Source organism: Muntiacus reevesi, chromosome 10 (assembly GCF_963930625.1).
Source record: "Muntiacus reevesi chromosome 10, mMunRee1.1, whole genome shotgun sequence".
NCBI classification, from domain to species: domain Eukaryota; kingdom Metazoa; phylum Chordata; class Mammalia; order Artiodactyla; family Cervidae; genus Muntiacus; species Muntiacus reevesi.
The window spans coordinates 49,907,221-49,933,703 of NC_089258.1; the positions used below are offsets into that span (position 1 = coordinate 49,907,221).

At 41.0% G+C, this 26,483-nt stretch overlaps 1 protein-coding gene and 1 non-coding gene across 3 annotated transcripts in view; both read right to left on the minus strand.

Annotated features, from left to right (window-relative positions):
• ASB5 (ankyrin repeat and SOCS box containing 5) overlaps positions 1-26,483 on the minus strand; it is a 40,754-nt gene that overhangs the window by 7,718 nt on the left and 6,553 nt on the right. Inside the window, exons 1-2 of one of the 2 annotated variants that reach the window (XM_065947466.1) lie at positions 4,047-4,162; positions 920-999 (exon numbers count right to left, since the gene is read on the minus strand). In XM_065947466.1, coding sequence (XP_065803538.1) covers positions 920-999; positions 4,047-4,107 — 141 coding nt within the window. In that variant the 5' untranslated portion in view covers positions 4,108-4,162. Of the gene's footprint in view, positions 1-919; positions 1,000-4,046; positions 4,163-26,483 lie in introns of those variants that run through there. The other variant, XM_065947465.1, reaches the window with a different exon arrangement.
• LOC136143944 (U1 spliceosomal RNA) lies at positions 5,608-5,771 on the minus strand. Its single transcript, XR_010658441.1, has one exon. It is a non-coding gene; the product is annotated as a U1 spliceosomal RNA (small nuclear RNA).

Here is a 26,483-nt window from a genome sequence, read left to right on the forward strand (position 1 = left end):
GTTTTGCAGTTTTTATTGTATATTTCATCAAGTGATGAGCGAACCACATAGTCAGCAGATTATCCCAGAACTGGAAGGCCCTAAGGAGTGTCTTGTTCTGCAACCTCAGTTCACAGGAGAGTAAAAGGAAGCTCTGACAGGCTGTGGTTCACCTCAAGTGCCAGACTGCAGTCCAGGTGACCGGAGCCCGGGGCATTGTTACTTAAAGTGGGTAACACAACACTTCCTCCCCTTGTAGCCCTTTGAGAAAACTCCTGTCTCCCTGATTCTGAGAAGCACCAGGGCAAGGACTTCCGGATCTGGGTGTGCATTCATATCCCACTGGCCAAGCCAGAGTCCTTTAAAAGGACTCTGTGCTTTTCTTTTTTCCTCCAGTGAGTCTGATATCAGAGAGGTGTAAAAATGACTGTTCTGTAGCTTTCATAGCAAACCCCCATAACTTACTACAGATTACCATAATGTAAAAAGCATTGTTACAGCATCTGGTCTGATTATCCTTTCTTGGATATTTTATGACCAAACTAAGCCTACAATTAGTTGCACACCATTGTACTGATGTAAGCATATTTAAAATGTGTAATGAATAATACATACATCCAATTACTTTGTGCTTAAATATGTCTATCAATGAACAAATATACTGTGTGAGAAATTTGAAATACTGAGACATAAGACTATACCAAAATGTTTTAAAACACGTTTCAAAAGATAAATGAGAAACTATAGATTTGGCTAACAATATGAGTTAAAATAAAAAGCTAGTAAAAGTTATTAAGCAATTTTGTTGTTTTTGAGTTGATTACTATTGATAATGAATGCTGTATGCTCAGGGAACAGAGACAAATTTTAAACTGTAGGTTATATCATAAACTTATGTATTATAATATATTACATTATAAAATTATATGTTATATTTTACCTGTGATAACAATGTTCTCAGAGCTAGAAGACGACCTTGACTGGCTGCTTCATGTAGTGGTGAACGATCTGCCCAGGAACCTTCCAGAAAAGAAAGAAAACAAAAATCTATGAGTTAGAGCAAACCCTCATGGTGGTGGTTGTTGTCAACTCTTTTCTGACCCCATGGAAATGCAACCCACTCCAGTATTTTTGTCTGGAGAATCCCATGGACAGAGGAGCCTGGCAGGCTACAGTCCATTAGGTCTCAAAGAGTCGGACACAAAGGAGCGTGCATGCACCCGGCACCAACTCTTTGAGGTACGTATCGTTATTATTTCTGTTTTAAAGTTGAGGAAGTGAAAGCTCTAGAAGAAATGAAAACATTTAAAAAGAGTCACATACTCTAATTCCAGAACTGAATTGTTACAACTCGATTGCCACTGTTTTGCCTTTCCACCCAGCATTATTTCCTGCTTATCCAAAAAATTAATAGGCCCAACATCCAATTCTTTGAATTATCAACTGAACAAAGAGTTATCTTTTATTAGTTTTGGGGTATTGTTTCTTTCCAGGATCCAACACTCCCATATCATATTAAAAGCAAAATTGAATTAGTGTACCCCAATAACTGTTAATAGGGCAAATCTGACAGGAAAATAATAGTCTATAAGAATTGAAGCCTTATGTTCTCACAAAATAAAATGCTAAAGTCATCATCATAAGTAAGTCTTTGGGGGGAACAGTTATGTTTCAAGTTCCATCTATAAAGATAAAATTCAATGCTTTCAAAATCATATGCAATTGTTTGTTTAATCATTAAACAACTTGACTACAGAGCACAATTCTGGAGGACTTCAGAACATATATCAGTTTTCATGGTGAATGTTCAAATAAGCAAATTATTAACTTTCCAAACAGATTGCATGTGTAAAACCACTTTGTTCATTTATTCAGCACAGCAGTAGTAAATTAACAAGGTTTTAAGTAATCAATGCTTAAATAAATATTTGAATTTAAATATGCATTATAAATATTTATAATGATTTATAATGCTCCCTCCTATATAATGGGTTAATAAATTTCATTATCCTTACTTTATCGCTGAACACTGTATGCTGAATTGTATGAGAATGATCTGTTATCACCGCCCGTTCTTCCACCGTCACTGGCTAATGTGGCAATTAACCAGATGTGGGCACTCAGAACAGTCTACAGAAATGGCCTTTTGGATTCATTTTGGACTTATTTCTTTCTAGTAAACTATTAAGACTGTAAGGGGCAGAAAAATTAATAATACTTACAACTGAGGGGTACTAGATATTCCTATTTTACATACAATTTATCCATCAAAATGATTTCATTAGTCTTCTGGACCATTCAGCATTGCTTGCTGTTGTTCACAAAAGACAGAAAAAATGGAAAAGCATCATTCAGAAAATAGGCCACATCAGGGCCAAAATAAAGAAATGTAAGTGTTTACTGAATTTACCACCCATCACAGCCCCCTGTTCTCCTCCAAGATGGTCACAGAGCTTTCTGTCCCCATTGCCATTTTTTTTAATCACCAAGCCTCAAGTCCTTTATGGTAGAAGAAAAAAAAAAAAAAAACACTGAAGCCAGAGTTTTGTATGTGCATTTGCTATTATCTCTATTTATAGGACCTCCACTGGCATGAGAAGGGAATTAAATGTCTCACTGTCTGCAGGAGAGTGTGAGTGGTGGTCAGTGAGAAGCCCACTGGGAATATATGGTGTGGGAGAGGGCTCCCTTGGCCTGAAAGGCGGAGGCCAGTCTTCTGAGAGCCGCTGACCCGTTAACTAATATTTTCCTGGCTGGACTCAGCTCTGCTCACCTGCCCAGGAGCCCTGCTGCTTGTGGCCTAAAAGCAGTGGGGTGGGCTAGAGGAGGAGGAGGTGAGAGAAACGGAGACCAGGAGAAAGAGAGAGATGAGATGCAGGTTGGAGCCCAGAAGGGTCATGGAGGAAAAAGATGGAGTGACTGGGCAGGCCTGGCCTTGAATACCAGATTAGGGTGGTGGCCTTTAGGGAGGACCTAAACTCTCTGCGGGTCAATTTGCTCATAAAATAGGAAAAATACTACCTGTGAGACAGGATTGAGAGCAGGCTGGAAAGGAGCATGCTAAGTGCATGCCTGCCATGTAAATGTACAAATAATACCTTGCATTCTTTGTTAAATATGAACCAATACATACAGGAGGTTTTTAATATGAATTTAAAGGAACAATTCTCCAAAATTAGGGAAACTCAAGCCATAAGTAACAGCATCTATTGACCAAAATGATTTTCAGTGCTATCAGCTTAATTAAATAAACCATATAAAGCAATTGAATGGTTCATAAATGTATTTAAACCAATGATCAACACTGTTGCTATCTTTTTCTTTCCTAAGTAAGCTCTGAGAAATAAAGTCATAGCAATCCATTACAGGAGTAATTTATAGTACATGCTGGCAAGTCAATGAAAAAAAGTTTTTGTTTTGAATTCTGCTTACTTAACTCCCAAGCAACCCAACCTGGTCTGCTTCCTTATAATTCCTTAGATGAATTTCTATAATTAATCTGGTAACATGTGAGAATCAGAGGATCCATCACGCTCCAGTTTCTGTTTTGAACTAAACCTTCACCCCTCCCTGCTTCTCCCTTTCAAACATCTGAAAATCAGCAACTGCAAATTTCTATTCATATATATTCAATATTAAATATCTTACCTTTCAATACAGATATGCTTTACAGTATAAAGATTTATAAGCTTTCTCAAGACCAAACAAAAGATAAACATCTTCATTTACAACTTTTTAAACTCTACAATCTTGTTAGACTTTACATTGGGTATCTAAGATTTAAAAAATAAAAGTTCAGTTGAACTCCTTAGGATTAATTATTCAATGTGAAAATGTTTTACAAAAAGTCTGTAGCTTTCACCAGCTAATCTAATGCTCACTGCTTCGGTCTCCCTGCAGCCACACGGGAGGCGAGTGCCTATATTTAGAAATAACACCGGTTCCAGGGCATCTGGTATATAATTTACAGGGAGCAAGCCTGTCGTATTCTGTAAACAACCACCTTACCAGAGCAAAAACATTCACGTTCTCAGATATTTACGGGTCCATAGGGGTCTATAACATACCTAAATCACCATCTCCCCACGGCACTTCAAGCCAGCCACTGTTGAGGTAAATCCGACTCATATCTTTTTCTTTTGATCAGCATTGAAAAAAAGAAAAAGTCACTTGCCATGTATGTGTTAGCTCTGTTCAGCCATTTTATGGAGCTCTAAGCTCCTTGTAACATGACCTTTCACCTCCAAAAAGAAAAACAGCTTTTGGAAAATCAGATTTCTTTTCAGAATTGCCTCTTATTATTGCTCACTGCTTTTTGAGAAACTGATTGTTCCCAATTCATTTCCCACCCCCCTCTTTATAGGATGTGCTCTGCAATGAAATAAAAGTGTTACACTTGGATCTCTGCCCAGGGTTATGATGAAACCATTTTATTTTTCAGAAAGTCTTTGCCTTCTCCCCATCCTAGTCCCATCAGCAGACGTGGAAGCAGGACTCATCAGAGAGCAGATTTAGGAGCGGTGCAGGGGTCTCTCTGGGTTTGGGTTGCACCGGATTCTCCTCAGTGGCCCCAAACGGGAACGTCAGGACGGTCATCTCAAACAGGAGATGACAAGGAGAGATGAAAAGCAATGACATCTTCATATATGAATCAGAGAGCAAAATGCTAATACACGTTACAGACTGTAGGTCTTAAATCAACAATCCTTGTGATGGATGTGGATTTACTGTGAAGTCGAGAACCTGGAACTTCCACGGCCACTTTTTAAAACTATGCAATTTCATGTTATTTGTCTTAAAGATCCAAAGATGTGGCGAAGCTTCAGACTCAAGGACATTTAACGCATCCCTATCCACAGGTTTATAAAATACTTTTAAAATCACTGGGGATTTATTGACCCTTACTGAGTACTTTTCTGATGAGCAGATTAATAGAGCCACACAAATCCTTGAGGATGTGGTTGATTAGGGAAGTAACATATTGCCAAAACTAGTCTCTTCAAAGACTGAGACCATCCTTGTCTTTCCACTCAGATTATATCCTTGTCGTTTATTTCCTGAACATAATGGTAGTCTGGATCTGAGACCACCAGAGCGAGCTGTACCTTGGGAACTTTAGGTACATGTGCGGACTTGCACGGACCTGCCACTTATTCTGATTGATTTCCTGCTCATGATCTAGCAGCCCTCAGTTTTCTTACAAGAATACAGGGTATGGGCCGGAACAGAAAAAAAAAAAAAAAAAAAAAAGACACCCACACAGATAAACGAAAGCATTGGTGCAGTTTGTCTCAAGAAATAGGACTAAATTTTTAACGAAGTAAAGATAGTAGTTCTCCCATGAATATCCAAAATCAAGGGAGAAAGACTATTTAACACATTTCATAAAAACCAGTGACCATTGCTGTTGTGGACAGAGCCTGCTAGACTTCATCACAGAGACCTGAGCTCAGAGGCCAGCACAGATGGACTCTTGAGCCTCAGTTTTCTCAGCTTTAAAGGGAAGGATAATTCTGTTTCCATCATAGGATTGTAGTGATCGCGAATATACTTAGCACATTTGTACTAAACGCATTTGAAATATGACAATATAATCCAAATTCCACTTTTTTTTTTTTTTTTTTTTTATAGGGGAAAGTGCGAACGCAGTCCCCCACTACCACAAACTATGCAGTCGAGCTTCCCACATTTGGGGAAATCGCAGGGGTCAGCACATCCGGAGTGCAATGGATAAGCCTCGCCCTGGGAAAACCACCCTCGTGATCATGGCATCTCCCCTGCCAGGTAAGTATCCAAATTCCATTTTAAACAAATACCTCTGTATGTCTGTCCTATGAGCTTGTCACTGCATCTTCTATATAGGAAATATAATAATTTATTTAAGATAACAAAACTTTAGCTCATCTTATTCCTCTTACATGTATCTGTAGGAGATATAAATGGACAGAGAATGGTCAAAATTCAGAGACAGTGATCACATCCACACAGAGAGCTCTTCAATCAATACCTCTATGCCTGGCCTTTTCTATGAATTTTTGTGACACATTACAAAATTTAATTCTGGACATTCCTGTAGATATTTTGCTGACATCTCAAGACATCTCTAAAAGGAAAGTCATCACCTTTCTCTCAAAACCAACTATTCTTTTTGCTTCTCCATTGTTTTAAGACAGGGTTACCATCCTTTCTGTCACCTGGCACTAATAATATGATCTTAAATTTAAGCACAGCAGTTTAAAGGAACGCTTCATATGTGTTGACTATTTCCTGTGCTTTTTGCAGGGAGGCAGTTATTATTAAACAAGTTACTTCTCTTTAGTCTTTTATTTTTTGTGGATCCGCATCTCAAGCTCAGTCCTTGCCTCATCTACATTCATTCTTGGGAGGATCTTTTCTAGTCCCACTGATGTAAATATTATCCACATGTTGATCACCCCAAATTTGTATCTTCAGACCAGCTCTGCCCTCTAAATTCAAGATGTGTATTTCCAACTGACTCTTCACCTTTTCCGTTTGGCTGTCTAAGCAGACCATGCAACTGAACACACCGCAGACTGAGCTCTGGCTGTGATCCTCCCAGGTCTCCTTCCTATCAGTAAATGGCAACTCCACCATCCAGGTGCTTCAGGACCAACAGCCTTCGTGTATTCCTGAATTTCTATTTCTCATACCCCACAGTCAAACACTGGTAGGTCCTTTTGCTTCGCCCATTCAAATATAATCCAGCTTCCACTATCGTCTCATAATGTCCACTGCTACTACCCTAGTCCAAGTCACCATCATGCCCGCCTGACCTAATGCAATTGCCTCCTGACAGGTCTGTGCATTTCCACCCATGTGCTTCCAACAGTCTATCCAAAACACGAGGATCCTTTTAAAGTGAGAAACATTCCAATGGCTTTCTTTCTCCCCCAGAGTAAAATCCAAGGAATTTCTGACCAGTGTGACCAGTTCCACTCGTTCCCTACACCCGCGGTCCTCTTTCAGCCATGCTAAACATCTGGGCTTCTGTGCCCTCTGCCTGCGGGGTTTCTTTCTGGGAGACACACACAGCTTATGGCCAACTTTTATTCTCCACTGAAATCGCCTCATAGGGGAGCTCTTCTCTGACCATCTTTTATGAGACCATCCTACTCCTACGACAGTACTCTTGCTGTCTCATTTCCCTGATCTGTTTTTCTTCGTAGAACTTATTACTGCTGCAGTGGAAGATCTTAGACAGTGGGATGCTACATTTTGCTCATTGCATATCCCGAATACCTACCACATCAATAATGTCTATTGGTGGATGAATAAATGCTTGTTGATTTGTTTTCTTTGTAGTCACCTGTTTTTTTTAATCCATGCTTTTGCTCTTAACCTTTATTGACCACCAAATTGTTAAAAAGTAATGCAAAAGAAATGTATGTTGGGCTGGGTTGTTGGGGTGGGGGGAAAATCAGATTGCTTTCTCAGTCTATTAAGGAAATCAGTATTTTATCCTATTTAAAAATACATTTGCATGTTTTACAAATTTATAACAATTTCTAAACAATATCCATCAGACCCCAACCATTCTATAGTAAATGCAACTTTTACATTGTAGGGGAATAGGGGGTTATTTTTATCTCTAAATCTGCACTTCCAACATTAAGTCTATCATCAACCACATTGATGTTTTACAAAAGTGTACACTTGTTCTTTTAAAAAATAATTCCCTTGCACAGTTCCTTTTTGGCACTGTGCTCATTCTCCTCCATGGCTTTCATATTTTTATTATTAAAATTAGGAGCTCTATGCTAGGGCACTGAAAGGAAGTGCTTCTGTTCATTTTCTAGCCTCCTACCCTATGGTTCCATTTAAATGTTTTGAAACTCTCATATTTAATTGCTTGGAAATAGTCTTTTCCTGCTCCATAGCAGCTTTCCTGGCTCCCACACCAACTTAGAAACACCTGCTGAGCCAGAAAGGTAAGCAACGCAGGGAGTTTACCCAGGTGTTTAATACACAGTCCTAAGAATGAGTCTGCAGGGGCATTTTCCAGACACTCTAAGGTGAAGGATACAGTGCAGCCCTTGGCCATGCCATACGCTTCCAGGTCAGAGTCCACATTCTGGAAAGCACCCACAGCTTCAAGTTAGTACTTGCAAAGACAATATCGTTTATTTCCGGACACCGACAGACTTGCAATGGCCGCTCTACTAACCTTGACTGGTCAGAATACCCCAGCTAGCTTTTCGCTTAGAAGAACATTCTTCTACGCTCGCTAGCCTTCTTTTCGGGAGGGTCTGCTTACTACAGTTCCCTTCAACAGAAGCACCGTCTGCGGGCATAGTGGGGTTGGCGTTTCTGCCTGGACAGCCAGGGTCACGAGGCAAGGGCTCCAGCCAGCAGCAAGGTCAGCAGCTGGATTTCTAACTACTTTCTCTCCTTCCCTTCGTGCTTTCACAGAGATTCCTGTGAGCTCCCTGGAGGAGGGCCTCCACGTTGAACTCTGTGCAGAAACACGGGGAGCAGGGCTGGCAGGGGTGGGGGCTGGGCCAGGGAGGCAGTAGCTTTTCTATTTTTAAAGTGGAGACCCAGCTGTCACCAGAAGTATTTACTATCTGCGTGACACAGAAAGCAAAAATGTGCAAAAAAAAAAAGAGACACCTTTCCTAGTCACAAACAGAATAGAAATGTGCTCTCTCTTGCAAGCATGAAAGCCTGTGTGAAATCTCTACAGATCCATCCAATGTAAAATCGCCTGTTGACAACAGCAGTAAACAGCCTTGCAGCCAGAAAGCTCGGTCGTGACGGGTGACCAGCAAGCTTTTCTCCTCTATCCTCAGGAATAAATAGTGTGTGCATTAGGGTCAGCTGGTAGCGAGCTCATGTTCTCATCTTGTAAGGATCTAAGTTTAGAATTGGCTTCTGTACAAAATCAGTCTTCCTATTTATATAGGCATAGTTCCCTATTGTGATTTTTTTTTTTTTTTTCTGGAGGTCATTTCTAGACCAAAAGACGTCAGAAGTCAATTTAAGTAGAGCCGAGATTTTTCACCCTAAAAGGCAGAGGGAGGAGTAGCTGGACAGAAGAGAGGAAAAACGCGAACATGTGCCTGGTATTTTTTTTGTTGGCATGTAAAGCTGAACAAGGAGCATGGTCCACGACTGAGTCAAGAGCAGTGGCTGAACCATCACAGGGTGCCAGGGATTAACTGAGCTGGTGATCCTGTTACACGGATGGGTCTAGATGAAAAATGGTTACAGATTCCATTATCTCTATTTTTCACCCACTATTATTAGGTTCTACTTTCTGCCGATGTAACAGGAAAAAAATTGTTGGGGTACTACTTTCTCATAACAAGCTAGATAAGAGGAAAAAAAGCATCTCATGAGTAAGATTATTTCTCCTGTTAATACTTGCTGCCACATTGCATTGCCAATATTTACTTCAAAGTTATCATGAATGAATACCAAGAATATCTTTTCCTTATCTCGGATTAATTTCTAATCCTTGGAACTATGTGACCTGGAGCAAATAGCATGATGATACCTCAGTTTCCTTTTCTATAAAATGAGGAGCTTGGAGGAGATGGTTCCTTTCTGGCCCCAACATTCTTTGATTCAGAGTCTAGGACTGATATAAAAGAGCAGGGTGGTTATGTGAGCTCTGGGCATATTATATCACTATACAAGAGGCCAGACATTTCCAATAAAACTGGAACTTGGGATCAGCTTAGCTGAGGCTATTTGTATGGGGGAGACATTCCTAGGTGGTGAGAAAACCTTAGAGGGTGGTCTAGAAAGGGGCTTTTTGAGTCCAGCGTGGTTACAGGAGGCAGTTGTCACAAACCACTAGTTCTTCTTATGGGTACAGGCTGGTACCCATAAACAGAGTTCAAGGATCTAAACAAGATGAACAGTAAAAGTAAATACTGATCTTTGTTTCTAAAAACAAACTTCCATTTTAAGCTTTTGACATTTCGGCTTTGCACTTTTCTTTTGTTATTGTAAAATAAATATAGAATCCTTTATTATAAGAACTGGGGCAGCTTTTGTTCTTAACAATTTTGGACTTCTGGTTTTATAAGGATCTATGTCTGTCTCCCCTATGAGGCTGTGAACTCTGAGTACGTACATCTGTCATTTGACAAGTCCACCACTGCAGCTCTTAAAATGGGTAATCAAAAAAATGCTAGTTTAAAAGAGTAATTTGAATACAGAATTCCCAAGAAGCCTCAAGAGGGCTTTCTATAGTCCATAGTGGGAAATAAGCAAATTTCCAGTGCAATGGGGGAAAAAGTCACTGGATTTGACTATAACCACATACTTAGTTAGGTGAGATGTGTATGGCTTGCAAATACCTATAATAATTCACATAAATAATTAGGTGGACAAAGAAGATCACAATTACTTCTTCCAAAAACTTTACATATATCAAAAGTATAAGTAATTTTTTAAAGCGACTCTATAGAATTGAAGGGAAATGTTTCAGTTAATTTGCTGGAGAAAATTAAAGGATGGAAGATTGAACTGATTGTGCACAGCTGTATGATTTCATTAAAAGATGCACAGTGAAGGGAATATGTTTGAGACAGCATCATTGAAATGCTGGGTATCTATGATCATATGAATAAGAACGCACTGTGAAATCTACAGACATAGCATCTTCCCAAGTGTAAATAAAAAAGTGGATTAGATAAATCACAGGATATTTTCAGGCTCTGAGTAGGCAGATGTTTTAAAGCAAAGCAGGATTAGATAAAACACTAAGGAAAAATAAGAAGAATTATATTTCATAGCTCATATTGGTCTCTGAACGTGTCTCAGAAAAAGTATCTGAGATAGACTATAGGAGGGAGATGGCATTCTATTACTACCCACGAAGACTAAAATGAAATTTTACACCTTGTAGGAAGGATGTGGGAAGTGAACCAGGTCAATTCTCTTCCCAGGAGTCATTCCATCCCTGTTTTAACAATGCTAGTGTATCTGAAAACACCAGGACCTATGTTTGGTCTGGTTACCAGTCCTCAGTGATAAAGGGACAATTAAAGTTGAAAAATCAAACTAGTCAATCCTAAAGGAAATCAACCATGAATATTCATTGGAAGGACTGATGCTGAAGCTCTGATAGTTTGGCTACCTGATGCAAAGAACTGACTCACTGGTAAAGACCCCAATGCTGGGAGAGATTGAGGGCAAGAGGAGAAGAGGGCAGCAGAGGATGAGATGGTTGGATGGCATCACTAACTCAGTGTACATGAGTTTGAGCAAACTCCAGGAGATAGAGAAGGACAGGGAAGCCTGATGGGCTGCGGTCCATTGGGCTGCAAGTACTTGGACATGACTTAGCAACTGAACAACAAAGTTGAAAAATCTTCACAGAAGGACACAGAAAATCATCAAAAAGATGGAGGGGCTTCTGCAGGAGAGAAATCTTTTTACTTTTAGATACTTCAAAATAAAAAGTTGGAATCTAAGAGGGATTATGGTAGAAATCTACATAATCATATAAGTCACAGTTAAGTGTACAAACTTTTTCAAGACATTCTGAAACACTAGGAAGTTGGATCAGGTTCTGACAGTTTTAAAACCTGTATCTAGGGCACAAAGGTAAACTCTATTTTTTGTTTAAGTTTACACAGTTACAAACTTTAGGAGCTTGCTGCTCCAGAATGGTGGTATTTAGGTAACTAATGAATGAGCAACCAACAGGTAAAGATTTCTGAGGGTGTATTCCTGAGCTAGGGGAATTAGATCATTGGTGTTCCTCCACCGCAGGAAAGGAAGACTAAGATGAATAGACTCCTGCGTGGATTGGGGTTGATACCTTCCCTCCTTATAACTACAAAATATTTCAAACACATATGCCATATCCATCATCCAGGTTCATAGTTACCAACTCATGGTTAGTCTTGTTTCACCTACAGTCCACCCCTGTCCCTCCCCATCTCTATTCCTATGATTATTTTGAAGCAAACCTCATCATGTCTTGCCACCTACAAATATTTCAGTATGTATCTTGCCTCTTGAGAAACCTGTATGCAGGTCAGGAAGCAACAGTTAGAATTGGACTTGGAACAACAGACTGGTTCCAAATAGGAAAAGGAGTACATCAAGACTGTATATTGTCATCCTGCTTATTTAACTTATATGCTGAGTACATCATGAGAAACACTGGGCTGGATGAAGCACAAGCTGGAATCAAGACTGCCGGCAGAAATATCAATAACCTCAGATATGCAGATGACACGACTCTTATGGCAGAAAGTGAAGAGGAACTAAAAAGACTCTTGATGAAAGTGAGAGGAGAGTGAAAAAGTTGGCTTAAAGCTTAACATTCAGAAAACTAAGATCATGGCATCTGGTCCCATCACCTCATGGGAAATAGATGGGGAGACAGTGGAAACAATGTCAGACTTTATTTTTGGGGGGTCCAAAATCACTTCAGATGGCTACTGCAGCCATGAAATTAAAAGACACTTACTCCTTGGAAGGAAAGTTATGACCAACCTAGACAGCATATTAAAAAGCAGAGACACTACTTTGCCAACAAAGGTCCATCTGGTCAAGGCTATGGTTTTTCCAGTGGTCATGTGTGGATGTGAGAGTTGGACTGTGAAGAAAGCTGAGCACCAAAGAATTGATGCTTTTGAACTGTGGTGTTGGAGAAGACTCTTGAGAGTCCCTTGGACTGCAAGGCAATCCAACCAGTCCATCCTAAAGGAGATCAGTCCTGGGTGTTCATTGGAAGGACTGATGCTGAAGCTGAAACTCCAATACTTAGGCCACCTCGTGCGAAGAGTTGACTCATTGGAAAAGACCCTGATGCTGGGAGGGATTGGGGGCAGGAGGAGAAGGGAATAACAGCAGATGAGATGGTTGGATGGCATCACCAACTCTATGGGCATGGGTTTGGGTGGACTCCGGGAGTTCGTGATGGACAGGGAGGCCTGGCGTGCTGCGATTCATGGGGTCGCAAAGACTTGGACACGACTGAGCAACTGAACTGAACTGAACTGAACTGAACTGATCTTTAAAAGATGCAGGCTCTTTGTAGTCACAACTACTATATCATAATCTCACAAAAACACTATTTCCAATATATCAGCTTCTACAGGTCAGCAGTTCTTATTTTCTAAGGAGCCATCCAGTTCATAAGCTGCCCTCATGCCTAAATTGATTAAATCCTTTATCTTGGGGCAAAAGCTGTAGTCTCTCCCCTTTCTAAATGTCTTAAAAAATGTAAAATTCCTATTCTTAAAAAAAAAAAAAAGAATGCCTGTTTCTCTAAGGTACCAAGGGTTCACTAACTATAGGACACTATTATCACCTTAAATCATCACCAAAATACAGAGGAGTCTCCTTTACCTGTTAGCGTCAAATTTCCACCCTTGCAAAGTCGCATCTGGAATAGGCCATTATTCAGTTCTTGGCAGCTGCCTTGCTGTGGGCCTCGTTACAAAGCTACGTGTACATATAAGTCTTAAGCGTCATTACTGAGCCCCATTCTTGCTCCATTTTACTTTTCAGTGTTTTTTCTAAACATGAATACCTACATCTAATGGCTTAGTGATGGGGATAAGGGCAGATGGGGTCTGAAGGTAAACTTGATCAAGGTCTCTTGGGAAAAATAGAGGGGATTGTTACCTAATAGTCAATCCTTGTTTCAAGGGTCATCCACCTCTTATATAAAGGTTGCCGGGAAACCTACAGTGACATCTTGCGGTCCATGACAGCTCCTGTCTTAGTTGGAATTGAGTGCTGAGGAGAGGCCAGAGGGGTCGGAAAAAAATCCCAATTATCAAAAATATAGTTGGTGTCAAAACACAGCAGTGCCTAGATGCTGTGTGAATGACACTTTCTGAGTTTGAGAGCATAAGAGTTTGAGAGTAAATGTTATATAAGAAGGGCTTCCAAATTTTGCCAACTTTGGGGGCTACGATTAAAAAGCTTTAAGCATAATTAAAAATTCCAATTAAATATAGTTTGAAACAGTAATATATATGCACACACAAAACATCTTTTCATGGTAGATCCTGAAACAAGATGGTAAACGGCTTCTATGGAGGAAAATAAGTCTGTCTCCATTGTCTAGGGAACTAAGCAAGGAGGAATCATTCTCCTTCAGCTGTTCCTACAGGTGATTTCCACCAAACTCAAATGATTGTTATTATTGAGAGCTAAAAAATTTGAAAACATCTTATAAAACATTATAGGTGAAATATCAGCAAAACAAAGCTAGCATGAGAAATAATTTCTCTAAGAAATCTCTTATAATAAGGTTTCCTGTTTTTAAATAACATCCTGGCCCATAAACAGAGCAGAAAGATGATGTCCTGTTAGGAGATCCAACCTTGCTTTTGAAGGAGCAAAGCTTCCAGAGGTATCTTCCAAAGCTTCCAGAGCTGCCAGAGGTATCTTGGAATGATTCTGAAGCAGGTAGCTAAGGTAACACCAAATAAAAACATCACAGGTAGCAGGCACTTGCTCCATGAGATGAGAGGAGCTAGTCTCTTGGTTTCTCTACTGTCAAGGTTCACTTATTAGAAATATTTCTGTTATTACCTACAATGCTTGGTAGAAGTCACTGATAAAATCATCTACTCTTGCAGATGGAAGTTTAAAGACTAGTGATTATATTTATATTGTGATTTTTGGACTGTTTAGGTTCTTCATTTCCCAAAAAATTCAGCTTTGGTAAATTGTGCTTTTAAGAAAATGGTCTATCCCATCCAAATAGTCAAAATTGTTGGCATTAAGTTGTTATGTAACAACCACTTATTGAAAAATTTCAGTAACATCTGCTATTATGGTCTCTCTAATTCCATCTGTTGTTTATTTGTAGCTCTGTTCCGACAGAGGTATGCTAATCTTAGTTTTTCAACAGAATATCTTTTAGTTTTGTTTATAGTTTGTTTATAAGAAGTTACTTTATTCATTTCTATGGGCAGCTTTGTCATTTTCTTCCCTTAGTCTCTGGAAGTGGATTGTGTTGTTCTTTTCATAATTTTGATTACTTGACCTATGAGTTACTTGAAGATGTTTTCTCGGTCTCCAAACATAATGAGCTTTTTGTTTTTCTAAGTGCATTCTGTTACTGATTTCTACATTAATTTCACTGAAAGCAATGTATGTGTTCTCTATCAGAGGTCAGCACACTGTGGCTCCTGGCCCAAGTCTGGCCTGCCATCTGTTTTGGTAAATAAAGTGTTATTGGAACAGAATCAAATCCATTCTATGGCACATCATCTGTGTTTACTCTGACACTATAACTGCAGAGCTGAGACTGCTTGGCATAACAGTAACTAAAACATCTATTCTCTGATCCTCCGCAGAAGTTTACCAATCTCTGGCCTATATAATATTAGACATTTGAAATTTCTTGAGATATGCTTTATGATCCTTTGTATACTCAATTTTTGTAAATATTCAAAATATACATGAAAAGAATGTGAATGTAGAGTTCCATTTCTTAGTAAGATCTCTGTTTTAAATTTCTTCTATAGCTGTAGAAACTAATATTGCATGGTGTAGATGTGGAGAAAGTTCACAAACAGACAGGCATGATAGATCCTAAGCGTATGCAGAGTGGGCCCTGTAGCAACTGTAAATCATAGAATGTATGGCTGACCTTCCACTAAATGATGTGAATATAATTAGGCATCCACTTAGGAAAAACTAGACTTACATCATTCCAAAAATCAATTCCAAGTGGATAACTGGAAAGGAAAGCGTTAAGAAGAGAGTATAGGAAAATACTTTCATTATCTTGAAATACAGCAATATTTCTTAAAAATTAATTACAACAAATTATTAACCAAAATGAAAAAGATTTTGAAATTTGACTTTTAAAATTAAGAGCTCCTGTTCACCAAAAGAAAAACCTATAACAAGTGAAAAGTCAAGCCATGAAGATACTTATAAAGAGCTTCTTCACACTGTCTTCATTTTCTATCTAATTGTTAGAATATAAAAATAACTTCTAAAAATCCATGAAAAAAGGAACAGACAACATAATCAAGTGGATAGCAAAATATTTGGCAGGCACATCACAAAAGAGAAGTGCAGATGGCTAATAAACATGAAAATGGCAATACTAGAGAAATGAAAATTAAACCTATGTGTTCACTAGATTGGCAAAAATTAAGAATATTGGCAATGCCAAATATTAATAATAGGAAGCACCACAAATTTATATGGTGCTGGTTTCACTGCAGACACAACTATGTTGGAAAACACTGTAACACTATCTAAAAAAAGCCAAAGATATTCATGTTGTTTGACCTGGCAATTCCCGTCCTAGAGCCATACCAACTGGTTAGTGCTGGACATTTATAGCAATATCATTCTTAATCACCCTAAACTGGGAATAGAATTTATATCGTTGAACATGAATAAACTTCACACACACACCGGTAAATCTTCCTATCATACTGTTCAGTGAAAAAAAAGCAAGTCATGAAAGAATACTTAGAGAATGATTCAATTTACATAAAATTTTAAATCAGGCCAAACCAAACCTTATCAATTTAGGATGTACTCAGTGGAGTGAAAACTATAAAGGTAAGAAAATGATTACAGTCAAAGTTAGTCACTCTCTCTTTGGGGACAGGGAGATGTTGTGGTTACAAAGTTTCACCTGGAGGGCTTCCAGGGTCCCAAGCACGCTCTAATTCTTGATTTGCTTGTTGGTTCCATGGGTTTCTGCTTTGGTGTTTTATTAAATTCTATAAATGAGTTCCCTGATAGCTCGGTTGATAAAGAATCTGCCTGTAATGCAGGAGACCCCAGTTTAATTCCTGGGTCAAGAAGATCCGCTGGAGATGGGATAGGCTACCCACTCCAGTATTCTTGGGCTTCCCTGGTGGTTCAGCTGGTAAAGAATCTGCCTGCAATGTGGGAGACCTGGGTTCGATCCCGGTTTGAGAAGATCTCCTGGAGAAGAGAAAGGCTACCCACTCCAGTATTCTGGCCTGGAGAATTCCATGGACTTGTATAGTCCATTGAGGTTGCAAAGATTCGGACACGACTGAGCGACTTTCACTTTCACTTCATAAATGAGTTCTGTTCATTTTTTATTTGATATAGTTTACCTTTTGATCAAGAAGATGCCAATTAACAAAGAGAGGCTAGCCCAAATAGGTTGTAATATTGAGGGGGTGGTGGTGGTTGTTGCTTAGTTGCTAAGTCATGTCCGATTCTTTCGAAACCCCATGGACTGTAGCCCACCAGGCTCCTCTGTCCATGGGATTTCCCAGGCAAGAATACTGGAGTGGATTGTCACTTCCTTCTCCAGGGGATCTTCTTGACCAGGGGTTGAACCCACATCTCCTGCATTGTAGGCAGATTCTTTACCATTGAGACACAGGAGAGCTGGAGGAGTAGGTTAACAGAAAACAGAACCCCGGTAAGAGACAGGAAGGTACTTGGTTCTTCTCACCCTGGTGTCCTTTATGCTAGGGGCCTCCCCTCCAGCCCCCCCCCCCCACCCCCGGCAGCCTAAATCTGCTGAATACCTGCCCTATGACTGAGAGGGCTTCAGATCCTCTCCTAGGCATGCAGACAGATTACCATTCACCTCCAGGGGACACATAGAGATGGCCCAGGAACTTTCTCTTAGCACAGAAAATGCGCACCGTGGGAGGAGGGAGCAGAGCTGCAGAGAGGCTGACGGCAGAACTGTCAATCACGTGGGCATCAAACGCCCTTGGGTGACAGTCAGAGCGAATCAGTGAGAACGTGTCTGCAAGAGCAAATAGCTGGGTCTACTGCTATAAAATCAGGTAGTTCACGTTACTCAGTGACCCACAACAGTTGTTCTGAACAGCTCACTTGAGAACATTCTCCGTGCTCTGGAATAATGCAGGTGAGGTTATGGGGGTGATAAATTCATAGAGAGTAGCTTGGGTTCTGAGTGCTAAAAGCTTCTCTGGTACAAAAAGGATTCAGCAGTAGTCAACATAACGTGAAAGAAACGCTCTGTGTTTCAGAGTCACCAGTGGACTTCAGATACCATCAACTTCCTCCACTCACAAACGGCTTCAAAAGCCCCGTGAGTTTAGCAGAGCCACCTCGAGTGCGTTTGCAAAGCATGGGCTCTTTCTTCAAACAGTCCCGCTGCCACTCCACCAGCTTCATGGTTTGAACTTCCAGACTGACACACACATACACACCCAGAGTCAATGGCTTAAAAAGAAAAGGTCCAAAACCCACCCACCCATCTTGCCTAACTCCTCCCTTCTGCAGATACCATGTAACTCCATGGCTGATTCATGTCAATGTATGACAAAACCCACTGAAATGTTGTGAAGTAATTAGCCTCCAACTAATAAATAAATAAATAAATAAATGAATAAAACAAAACAAAAAACCCCCCATAATTTCCTATAGCACAAGACATGGAAAACTAAGATATAAATTTAGTTACAGATATAAAATCTATGAGGAAAATTACAAAACTATGATGAAAATATCAAATAAAATCTAAATAAATGGAGATATATATTATGAAAAAAAAAAAGAAGCTGAAGTCGAGAGAGGGTAGGGGGTATCCTCAGAGTCACCTGGAGCGTTACCAGCAAAGCAGGACTGAAAAGGAGACTGTCTGCTCCCTGAGTGAGTTTTCCCAACCTGCAGTGTTGCTCCTGAACCACAGGACAAATCAAAACCAGGCAACATAAAATAAACAAGGCAAAACAAGACCTAATTACCAACAGTACCTAGAGCCTCATGTTCTTGTCGAGATCCAAAGAGTTTATGACTATACCTGAATATTCATTGGAAGGACTGATGCTGAAGCTCCGATACTTTGGCCACCTGACGCGAAGATCCAACTCATTGGAAAAGACTCTGATGCTGGGAAAAATTGAGGGCAGGAGGAGAAGGGGGCGACAGAGAATGAGATGGTTGGATGGCATCACCGACTCAATGGACATGAGTTTGAGCAAGCTCTGGGAGATGGTGAAGGATAGGGAAGGCTGGCGTGCAGTCTATGAGGTTGCAGAGTTGGACGCCACTGAGTGACTGAACGACAACATAACTGTGCCTGTTTAGAACAGCCCCTGGCGGTGGCCAAGAACTGGGGTAAGTGTTTACTGTTCTCATGAAATGACACTTTCTCATCCTTTCCGTCTCTTCACCCAGTTTGTTAACACACTGTTCTGGCGCTACTGAACATCAGCGTGAAGTTTCAAAAAGGCCACAATCCCATACAAGGAATGCAACCAGCAACGTGCGCTCTCCAGTCGGAGGACAACAGCTGCTGGGAGGAAAATCTGATATGCATCCGGACAAGAGCTTAATGCAAGAACAATTTTACACATAATCCACTCCTCCCCATAGTTCTAGCCACAAATAGTTTCATCACCACTAACCATGTGCTCATGGCGGGTTTAGAGGCTGGGAGTAGCTGAGGGACTTGATCTTGACATTTTTCATGAAAACTGAAGAACGGGTACACTGACACGTGTTTCTGCTGTGTTGAATATACTTGCAGAAGCAGGTCTTGGAGCAGAAAGCATAGAATGTCGAGGGTCCCAAGTGTTCTGGCCTCAACTCCAACTTTGCCGGGCAGGGCGACATCCCAGACACTCGGGCGGAGAGGCCCAGTGTCCCAAGGCAGTCTGTCCTTGCCCATCCACCTCCAAACAGGAGGCCACCCCACGCTGGGGGCTCCGACTCTGTCTTGCCCTTTTGTTGCCTTAACCACGGAGAAGGGAGCTCCTGACACTGACACAGATCATTCCTCCTACTGGAATCCTCTAGCTGCCTGTGCCTGAAGAAGCCAGTCGGGTGCCTAGGCAAAAGCAAGATTTTTTTAAACATTTATTTTTATCATTCCTACCACTGTGCTAATCAAATAAAGTGAAAGTTGCTCAGTCGTGTCTGACTCTTTGCGACCTCATGGACTGTACAGCCCTTGGAGTCCTCCAGACCAGAATACTGGAGTGGGTAAGCCTTTCCCTTCTCCAGGGGATCTTCCCAGCCCAGGGATCGAACCCAGGTCTTCCCATTAAAACAGATACTAAAGAATTTGGGGCCTGGGAGTAACATAGAGAGGTTTCCCAGGTGGCTCAGGGGTAAAGAATCTGCCTGCCAATGCAGGAGGTGCAAGAGACACAGGTTCAACCCCTAGGTTGGAAAGATCTCCTGGAGAAGGAAATGGCAACCCATTCCAGTATTCTGGCCTGGAGAACTCCATGGACAGAGAAGACTGGCAGGTTATAGTCAACGGTGTTACAAAGAGTTGGACACAACTGAACACACACACACACACACACACACCACAGTGACATACAGACTGGCCTGAAGGGGAAGAACTGAAACCTGGAGGACTTGTTCCAGCAGGTATTGATTCAGTTTTACATCAGCCAAATCCCTTCCTGCAACATCCAAGACCCGACAACTTCCTGGTCTGCTTTACAGACAGAAAGAGCGATCCCCTGTCGGTTCAGTTCTGGTATCTGGTTTCGGGTATGTTTTCTATTCACGGCGCACATTTTGAAGTACCATGTTCACTTTTAAATGAAGGAGAAAAAAATGTTTAATAACATTTGAAGCTTGGCTCAGAAAGTTTTAAAAGAGTAAGAATAAAAATGCCTTTGCTTAAAGTGAGAAATCAAAAGGTAAACAAGTAGCGTTCTTCTCCAAAAGGCAAGAGGTTTTTGAGTTCCTATGAGGTGAAGAAGCTACTTGGATATATTAACAAACATTAACTGATCCCAGTAAACAAAATACACATAAAGGATTTGTTTTATTTGGGGAGGAAGTCTAATGTCAACTCATGAGGTTAGAAGGAAACAGGGAAAAGGGACAATAAGTCTGATTAAGAAAAAAAGAGGAGTGGGTTAAAGTTAAAGTTAAATCATTATAGATTTAACTTCTGGACAGGATGGATTTCCTGCCTTCGTTTGTTCTCCCAGAATCTCCGGATTAACATTCACTCAGTGAGCACAGAGGCCATCCCACTGGCAGAGGAAGGATTAGAACAGGTGATGCCTTATAAACAACGGAGCGTGATACCGTCCAGTAGTTGGCAGAGGACCGTATGTATGGAAAGTCTTTGTGGATTACACCAAAAGCACGACATTATCATCAGAAAGGGTGGGGTAGGTTTTATGCGCAACATATGAAGCAAAACTGTGCACATACTCTGGAATATATACATTTGATTGGTATTTTGCCAAGTTCCCAACATAGCTTTCAAAGCTTCTGCATGAGTGCTAAGTCACTTCAGGCATGCCCAGCTCTCTGGGACCTTATGGACCATAACACGTCAGGCTCCCCGGTCCATGGAATTCTTCAGCAAGAATACTGGAGTGGGTTGCAATGTCCTCCTCCAGGGGATCTTCCTGACCCAGGGATCGAACCTGAGTCTCTTAGTCTTCTGCATTGGCAGGCAGGTTCTTTAACATCAGATTCACCTGGGAAGCCTCTAAAAGCTCCTATGTTCAAGAGCATTGCTGCTGGACTATTATGATTCTGATATTATAAGAGAACTGGATTTCAATCATCTCATAAGACAAATGGCCAGTATTCTAACAGAAGCATGACTCCTTAAGTGTCTGTGAAGACTGGGCTAGCCTGAGCTCCCTTCTGATGATAATCTGGGAGAGTCATCCTTCTGATAATCTGGGAGAGTCGTGATGTGCTGCTGTAGTCTCAGAAATGCTACTCTCCAATTTGTGAAGTGGCTGTAAGACACTGATCTGAGAAAGTTCTTTGTCCATCAACATATTCCAGCCAAGTGTTCGGTAGCAAAGCTGGTTTCTGACTTGAGCTTCACCCTGATCGCAGACACTGCATGAGGACGCTAGCCCCTGAGACCTACCAACCAGCAGGCTTAACATTCCTGCTGTTTGTATCATCACTTTGTTCCCATTTACAATATACAGTTTAATGCTCTCATTCTGAAGAGAGAAGACTCGGTCATTATTTGCAGTTCATTTTCTGAGCAGAGGCTTAGTCACCTTCATACCATCCTTGCAGTAGCCTGATAAAGAAGCAACGGTTCTAGAGTGGGACGAACTGAGAGAGCAGTGCTGAAACGTAGGTACTAGCGTTTGTCAAACAGACAGCCAGTGGGAAGTTGCTGCAGGACTCAGGGAGTTCAGCCTGGTCTCTGACAACCCAGGGGGTGGGGTGGGGTGGGAGGTGGGAGGGAGGTTCGAGAGGGAGGGAAAACTTGTATACCGATGGCCGATTCATACTGATATACTTCAGAAAATAACACAACACCATAAAGCAATTATCCTCCAATTAAAAATAAATACTTAAAAAAAAATAAAAAAAGAAGCAACAGTTCCTTAAAAGCTCTTGAAGGGGTATTTTGCAAACATGTGTCTAGGTTTCCAGATAATTTAAATACTGAGAGACTTTGAAAGTAGTCAATGATTCTATGAAATAATTCTGCACCCTCTTCCCAAATATAGTCCACTCATTTTTTTAAAGGTTTATTTTTCTCTTTCCTCATAAGAAAGAAAAAACAAAAAAAACTTTTTTGTAAGACATGTCCAGTGAAAAGCTGTTTTGCTGGCTTCCTGGAGAGACCAGCTGGTAGAAAATAAGCAGAGAAAATAAAGGGAAAAAGCCAACTTCCTAAACAGGCTGACTCAGCTCTTTGCTGTTAGTGTTGACATGATTGGTTTGTTTGTTCGTTTTTTTTTTTTTTTTTTTGTCTTCCCTATTCAGCTGCCAGGAATTAAGAGAAAAAATAAAAGCGTGAGAAGGACAGTTCGGTGGAGGAAGGGTTTTGCAATGTTGGAGGTTCAGAAGCGTCAGCCCCTCCTCTGGGGGCTGCCATAACAGGGCAGAAGAAGTGTGCTGTTGTACATCACCGCCACACACCACTACACACTCTTAGAACCCTTCCAGAAGAGCCCTAGAACCCTTCTGGAAGAGCCTTAGAACCCTCTCGGAAGAGCCTTAGAACCCTCTCAGAAGAACCTTAGAACCCTCCCAGAAGAGCCTTAGAACCCTTCCAGAAGAGCCCGGCTTCCTACAGTATATTCACAATCAGGTATTTGACCAGGATTGCCCAGGAAAACGTTTCTGTCCAAAGAATTTTTGTCAAGAGGAGTCTCTTAGACAGGGTAATAAGATGGTAGGAAAAAATGTCTGCAAGTCATTGAAAGCTGTGAACTAGCCCGCCCACACCACAGCATCCCCTCCAGGTCCTCGCCATTCTCACCGATCTGCTGACCCCTGGGCTGAGATCCCACATGACAACTCAGACTGTCTTGCTTTTTCTGTGGAGCCTGTCAGAGAAAAATATCTGAACAAGAATAGCTTGAGTCCTGAAGGCACATAACCAAATTCTCATTTTTGCTTGTGGTTGGGGGAAGTTCTACATATCCAATACTTTAAAAAATTAAAAAAAAATTTTGTCTATTTATCTGGCAGTGATGAATCAGTTGCAGTACGTGGGATCTTCACTCTTCCTGGCGGCATGCAGAGGTTAAGGCTCTGCGCTCCCAAAACAAGGGGCCCAGGTTTGATCCCTGGTCAGGGAACTAGATCCCACATGCTGCAATGAAACACTTTCTAAATAGTTAATATTCTGTTTGGAAAGGGCCAGTGGACAAATCCCGTGGATGACACAGACACCTTACAAGCTAGAGGCTTGGCATGCTGCAGTCCATGGGGTCGCAAAGAGTTGGACACGACTTAAGTGACTCAACTATAACAACAAAATCACTATGCTGTCTGCAATATGATTTATGCAAAGCTCAGGAAGCCCAAATTATAATTTCCTTCTCCAGAACAGCAGCAACTTACCCCTAAATATTGAGCTTACTTAGACAGAAACCCTCTCTTTCCTGGAATGTCATACCAATTAGATATGCAAACATGGTTTCAGGGTTTAATATTCACTATACAGGAGCGATTCTCTCCAAATCAATAAGGTCTTGTTCTGCTCCTTCCTTTGAGTAACGTTAAGGATACATAAAACTTCATTCCTCTACTAGATTTTACCGGATGAGCAAGTTCATCCTAACTGCAAGGAACAGAGAGAGACAGAAAAGCTCAGAACTCATGGACTGCAGCCTGCCAGGCTCCTCTGTCCATGGAATTTTCCAGGCAAGAATACTGGAGTGGGTTGCCATATCCTTCTCCAGGGAATCTTCCCGACCCAGGGACTGAACCTACATCTCCTGCATTGGCAGCCGGATTCTTTACCGCTGAGCCATCAGGGAAGCCCGTGAGGTTCTATGTACTTTCACTGTAAGAAAACTGGTAATTTTCCTGTCCAAATTCCCCATCCTGGACCGTGGCTCAAGAGGGAAATAAGACACAAAACTTTCAGTGCAGAAACTCCTTTGGCACATCATTTCATCCCCTAGATTACTTACTACTTTCACTTGATGGATGATGGGGATCGTCATTTTCTCTAGTGAAAGAGGCAGAATTTGGAAAACAGAAGGGCTCATCAGTCTTCTCAGTGGTTAATCAAGGATGCATTTGGTTGTTCCTGAGGGATTCACTCAGAGAGTCATCATGACTTATACGCTCATTATTTAACTGCTATCCTGTCTCGGGGTGCTGAGAACTCTTTAGAAGATCATCTGTTAGCACTCTGACGGCTGACTACCTTCTTCAATCGACTCACAAAGACCGCTGCAGCGTTACGATGGGAAAGAACAGATTTTCAGTGTACCAGCCTTAACTTTAACTGCATCCTTGTCAGTTTTCACTTAAATCAAGCTGCACACTTGATGACGGAGATGCACTGATGTTTCTATTTAAGAACATCAATGGCATTTCCGTATTAAATGTCAGTTTGTTTGTGCTCTGCCCATAGCTTAAGACCGTAAGCCTTCTGGAAAGAGTGCATGTATTTCTGAATGTTTCTATTTTGCTCAGTAGGGATGATGGTGACATGGAAATTTTAGCTCCTCTGATGGAGAGAGGATGCCTTCATGCCATTGGACATAGTTATGCCCATTCCTACGGGCCCCAAATGTTTTCTGTTGTTCTAATCCCTAGGAAAGAATGTTGAATGGATACTCAGTTATGACTCATTTTATAGAGTGGTTAGGGTCTGCAAAGATGTGTTAACTCACATCATATTTTAAATAAAACGGGACAGTTTAAACATTAAAGAAAAGTCCCTCTTGAAGTCCAATATCTGAGGATTCATAAAAGTCAAGTGGCTCTATTCATGAAGGAAAAGGGGCCAAGGGAACCTGTCCCCTCACATTACCCTAGCCTCTCAGTCCTTGAGGCTCTTCTAAAAATCTCCTAAATCTTCTTAGGGGACTGATTTTAAAAATCTTGTCCCCCAGTTGTCCATGAAGAATTACAGGATTGAGAAAAGAGACCATTCTAATACATGTCCTCCTCAATCTACATGTCACAGGATATGCTTGTTTAACTACAGGCCACCTGGAAGTGCTAACAATTGAACAGTTTTTAGACTCCTTAAGCCTCTCCTCCCATGACCTGATATTCTTGGGGCATTTCCAGTCTGAAAAGCCAATGGTCTGCTTTGTAGCATTGCTGTGAGAAGGCTGGAAAGAATGAATGATTTGTTCTTTGTGCAGCTGGTGAAGAAGAAATGCCAAAAGTTCTTCATAGGCTGTGAGTGGACACTTTCTTTCTTTAAGAAACTATTTGATTGTGGTTTCGGAAAAGAGGCATTCCAAATAACCCCCCTTGCTTTCAATGGCGTAGCCTGTCTGTCACCAGGGATCAACTTTTCCTCTCTCTTCCCCAGGTTAAAAAATGAGCTTCCCGTGCTGAGATGTAGCAGGAGTCCAGGAACCTCTGTGGGTCCACCCTGAGAATGTGCAGAGCAGATTCGGCACCCAGGAGGTATTTGACCTTCTCCAAGATATAGTTCATGGAACACACGTGATGACATGTTGATTCATTACACCTGGGATTTTACAGAAGTACACATGGTGGTGCTGGTTTCCCTCATGAGTCGGGGGCTCTTTCTTGCAGGCTGAATCCAGTAAATGCATTAGAACACTTGTAATAGAACTTTTGACTTTCAGACATGCAATCTGAGGATGCATGTATTTTTCACTTTGGCACCAACCATCTGACTCTGTCTTTTAGCAAATATTTATCCTTCAGCCTCTGCCCCCACGAACCAGGCTTGCTCAGTTCCACATCTTAAAGTTCTCTTTTTTTTTTCTTTACATTCAGCTTGGTTCCATCAGCACTTCTACATAATCAGGTATGTTCTGCTTTTGAAGTTTTTCCTGCAGAAAAACTCCACTTTCTTTAGGATCTGATACTCTCAATGGACTTCCTCAGGGAACATTCATGGCAGAACTTAACTGTGTTCAATGTAGCACCTTATGAATTTCCTATGTGCTTGCTGTTTGCTGGTTTTACATGTACAAAGAATGGCTTCACTGACCCAAGTTTCCTATGACACAAAAGCACCTCATACACTATATGTGTTAAATACATGTATGTACACCCACATATATGCACATATATGCATTCATCCATGTGCACATAGCACATAATACGGTGCCAGGAGCAGAGTAGGTATTTAAGTGTTTACTGAACTGAATTAAATT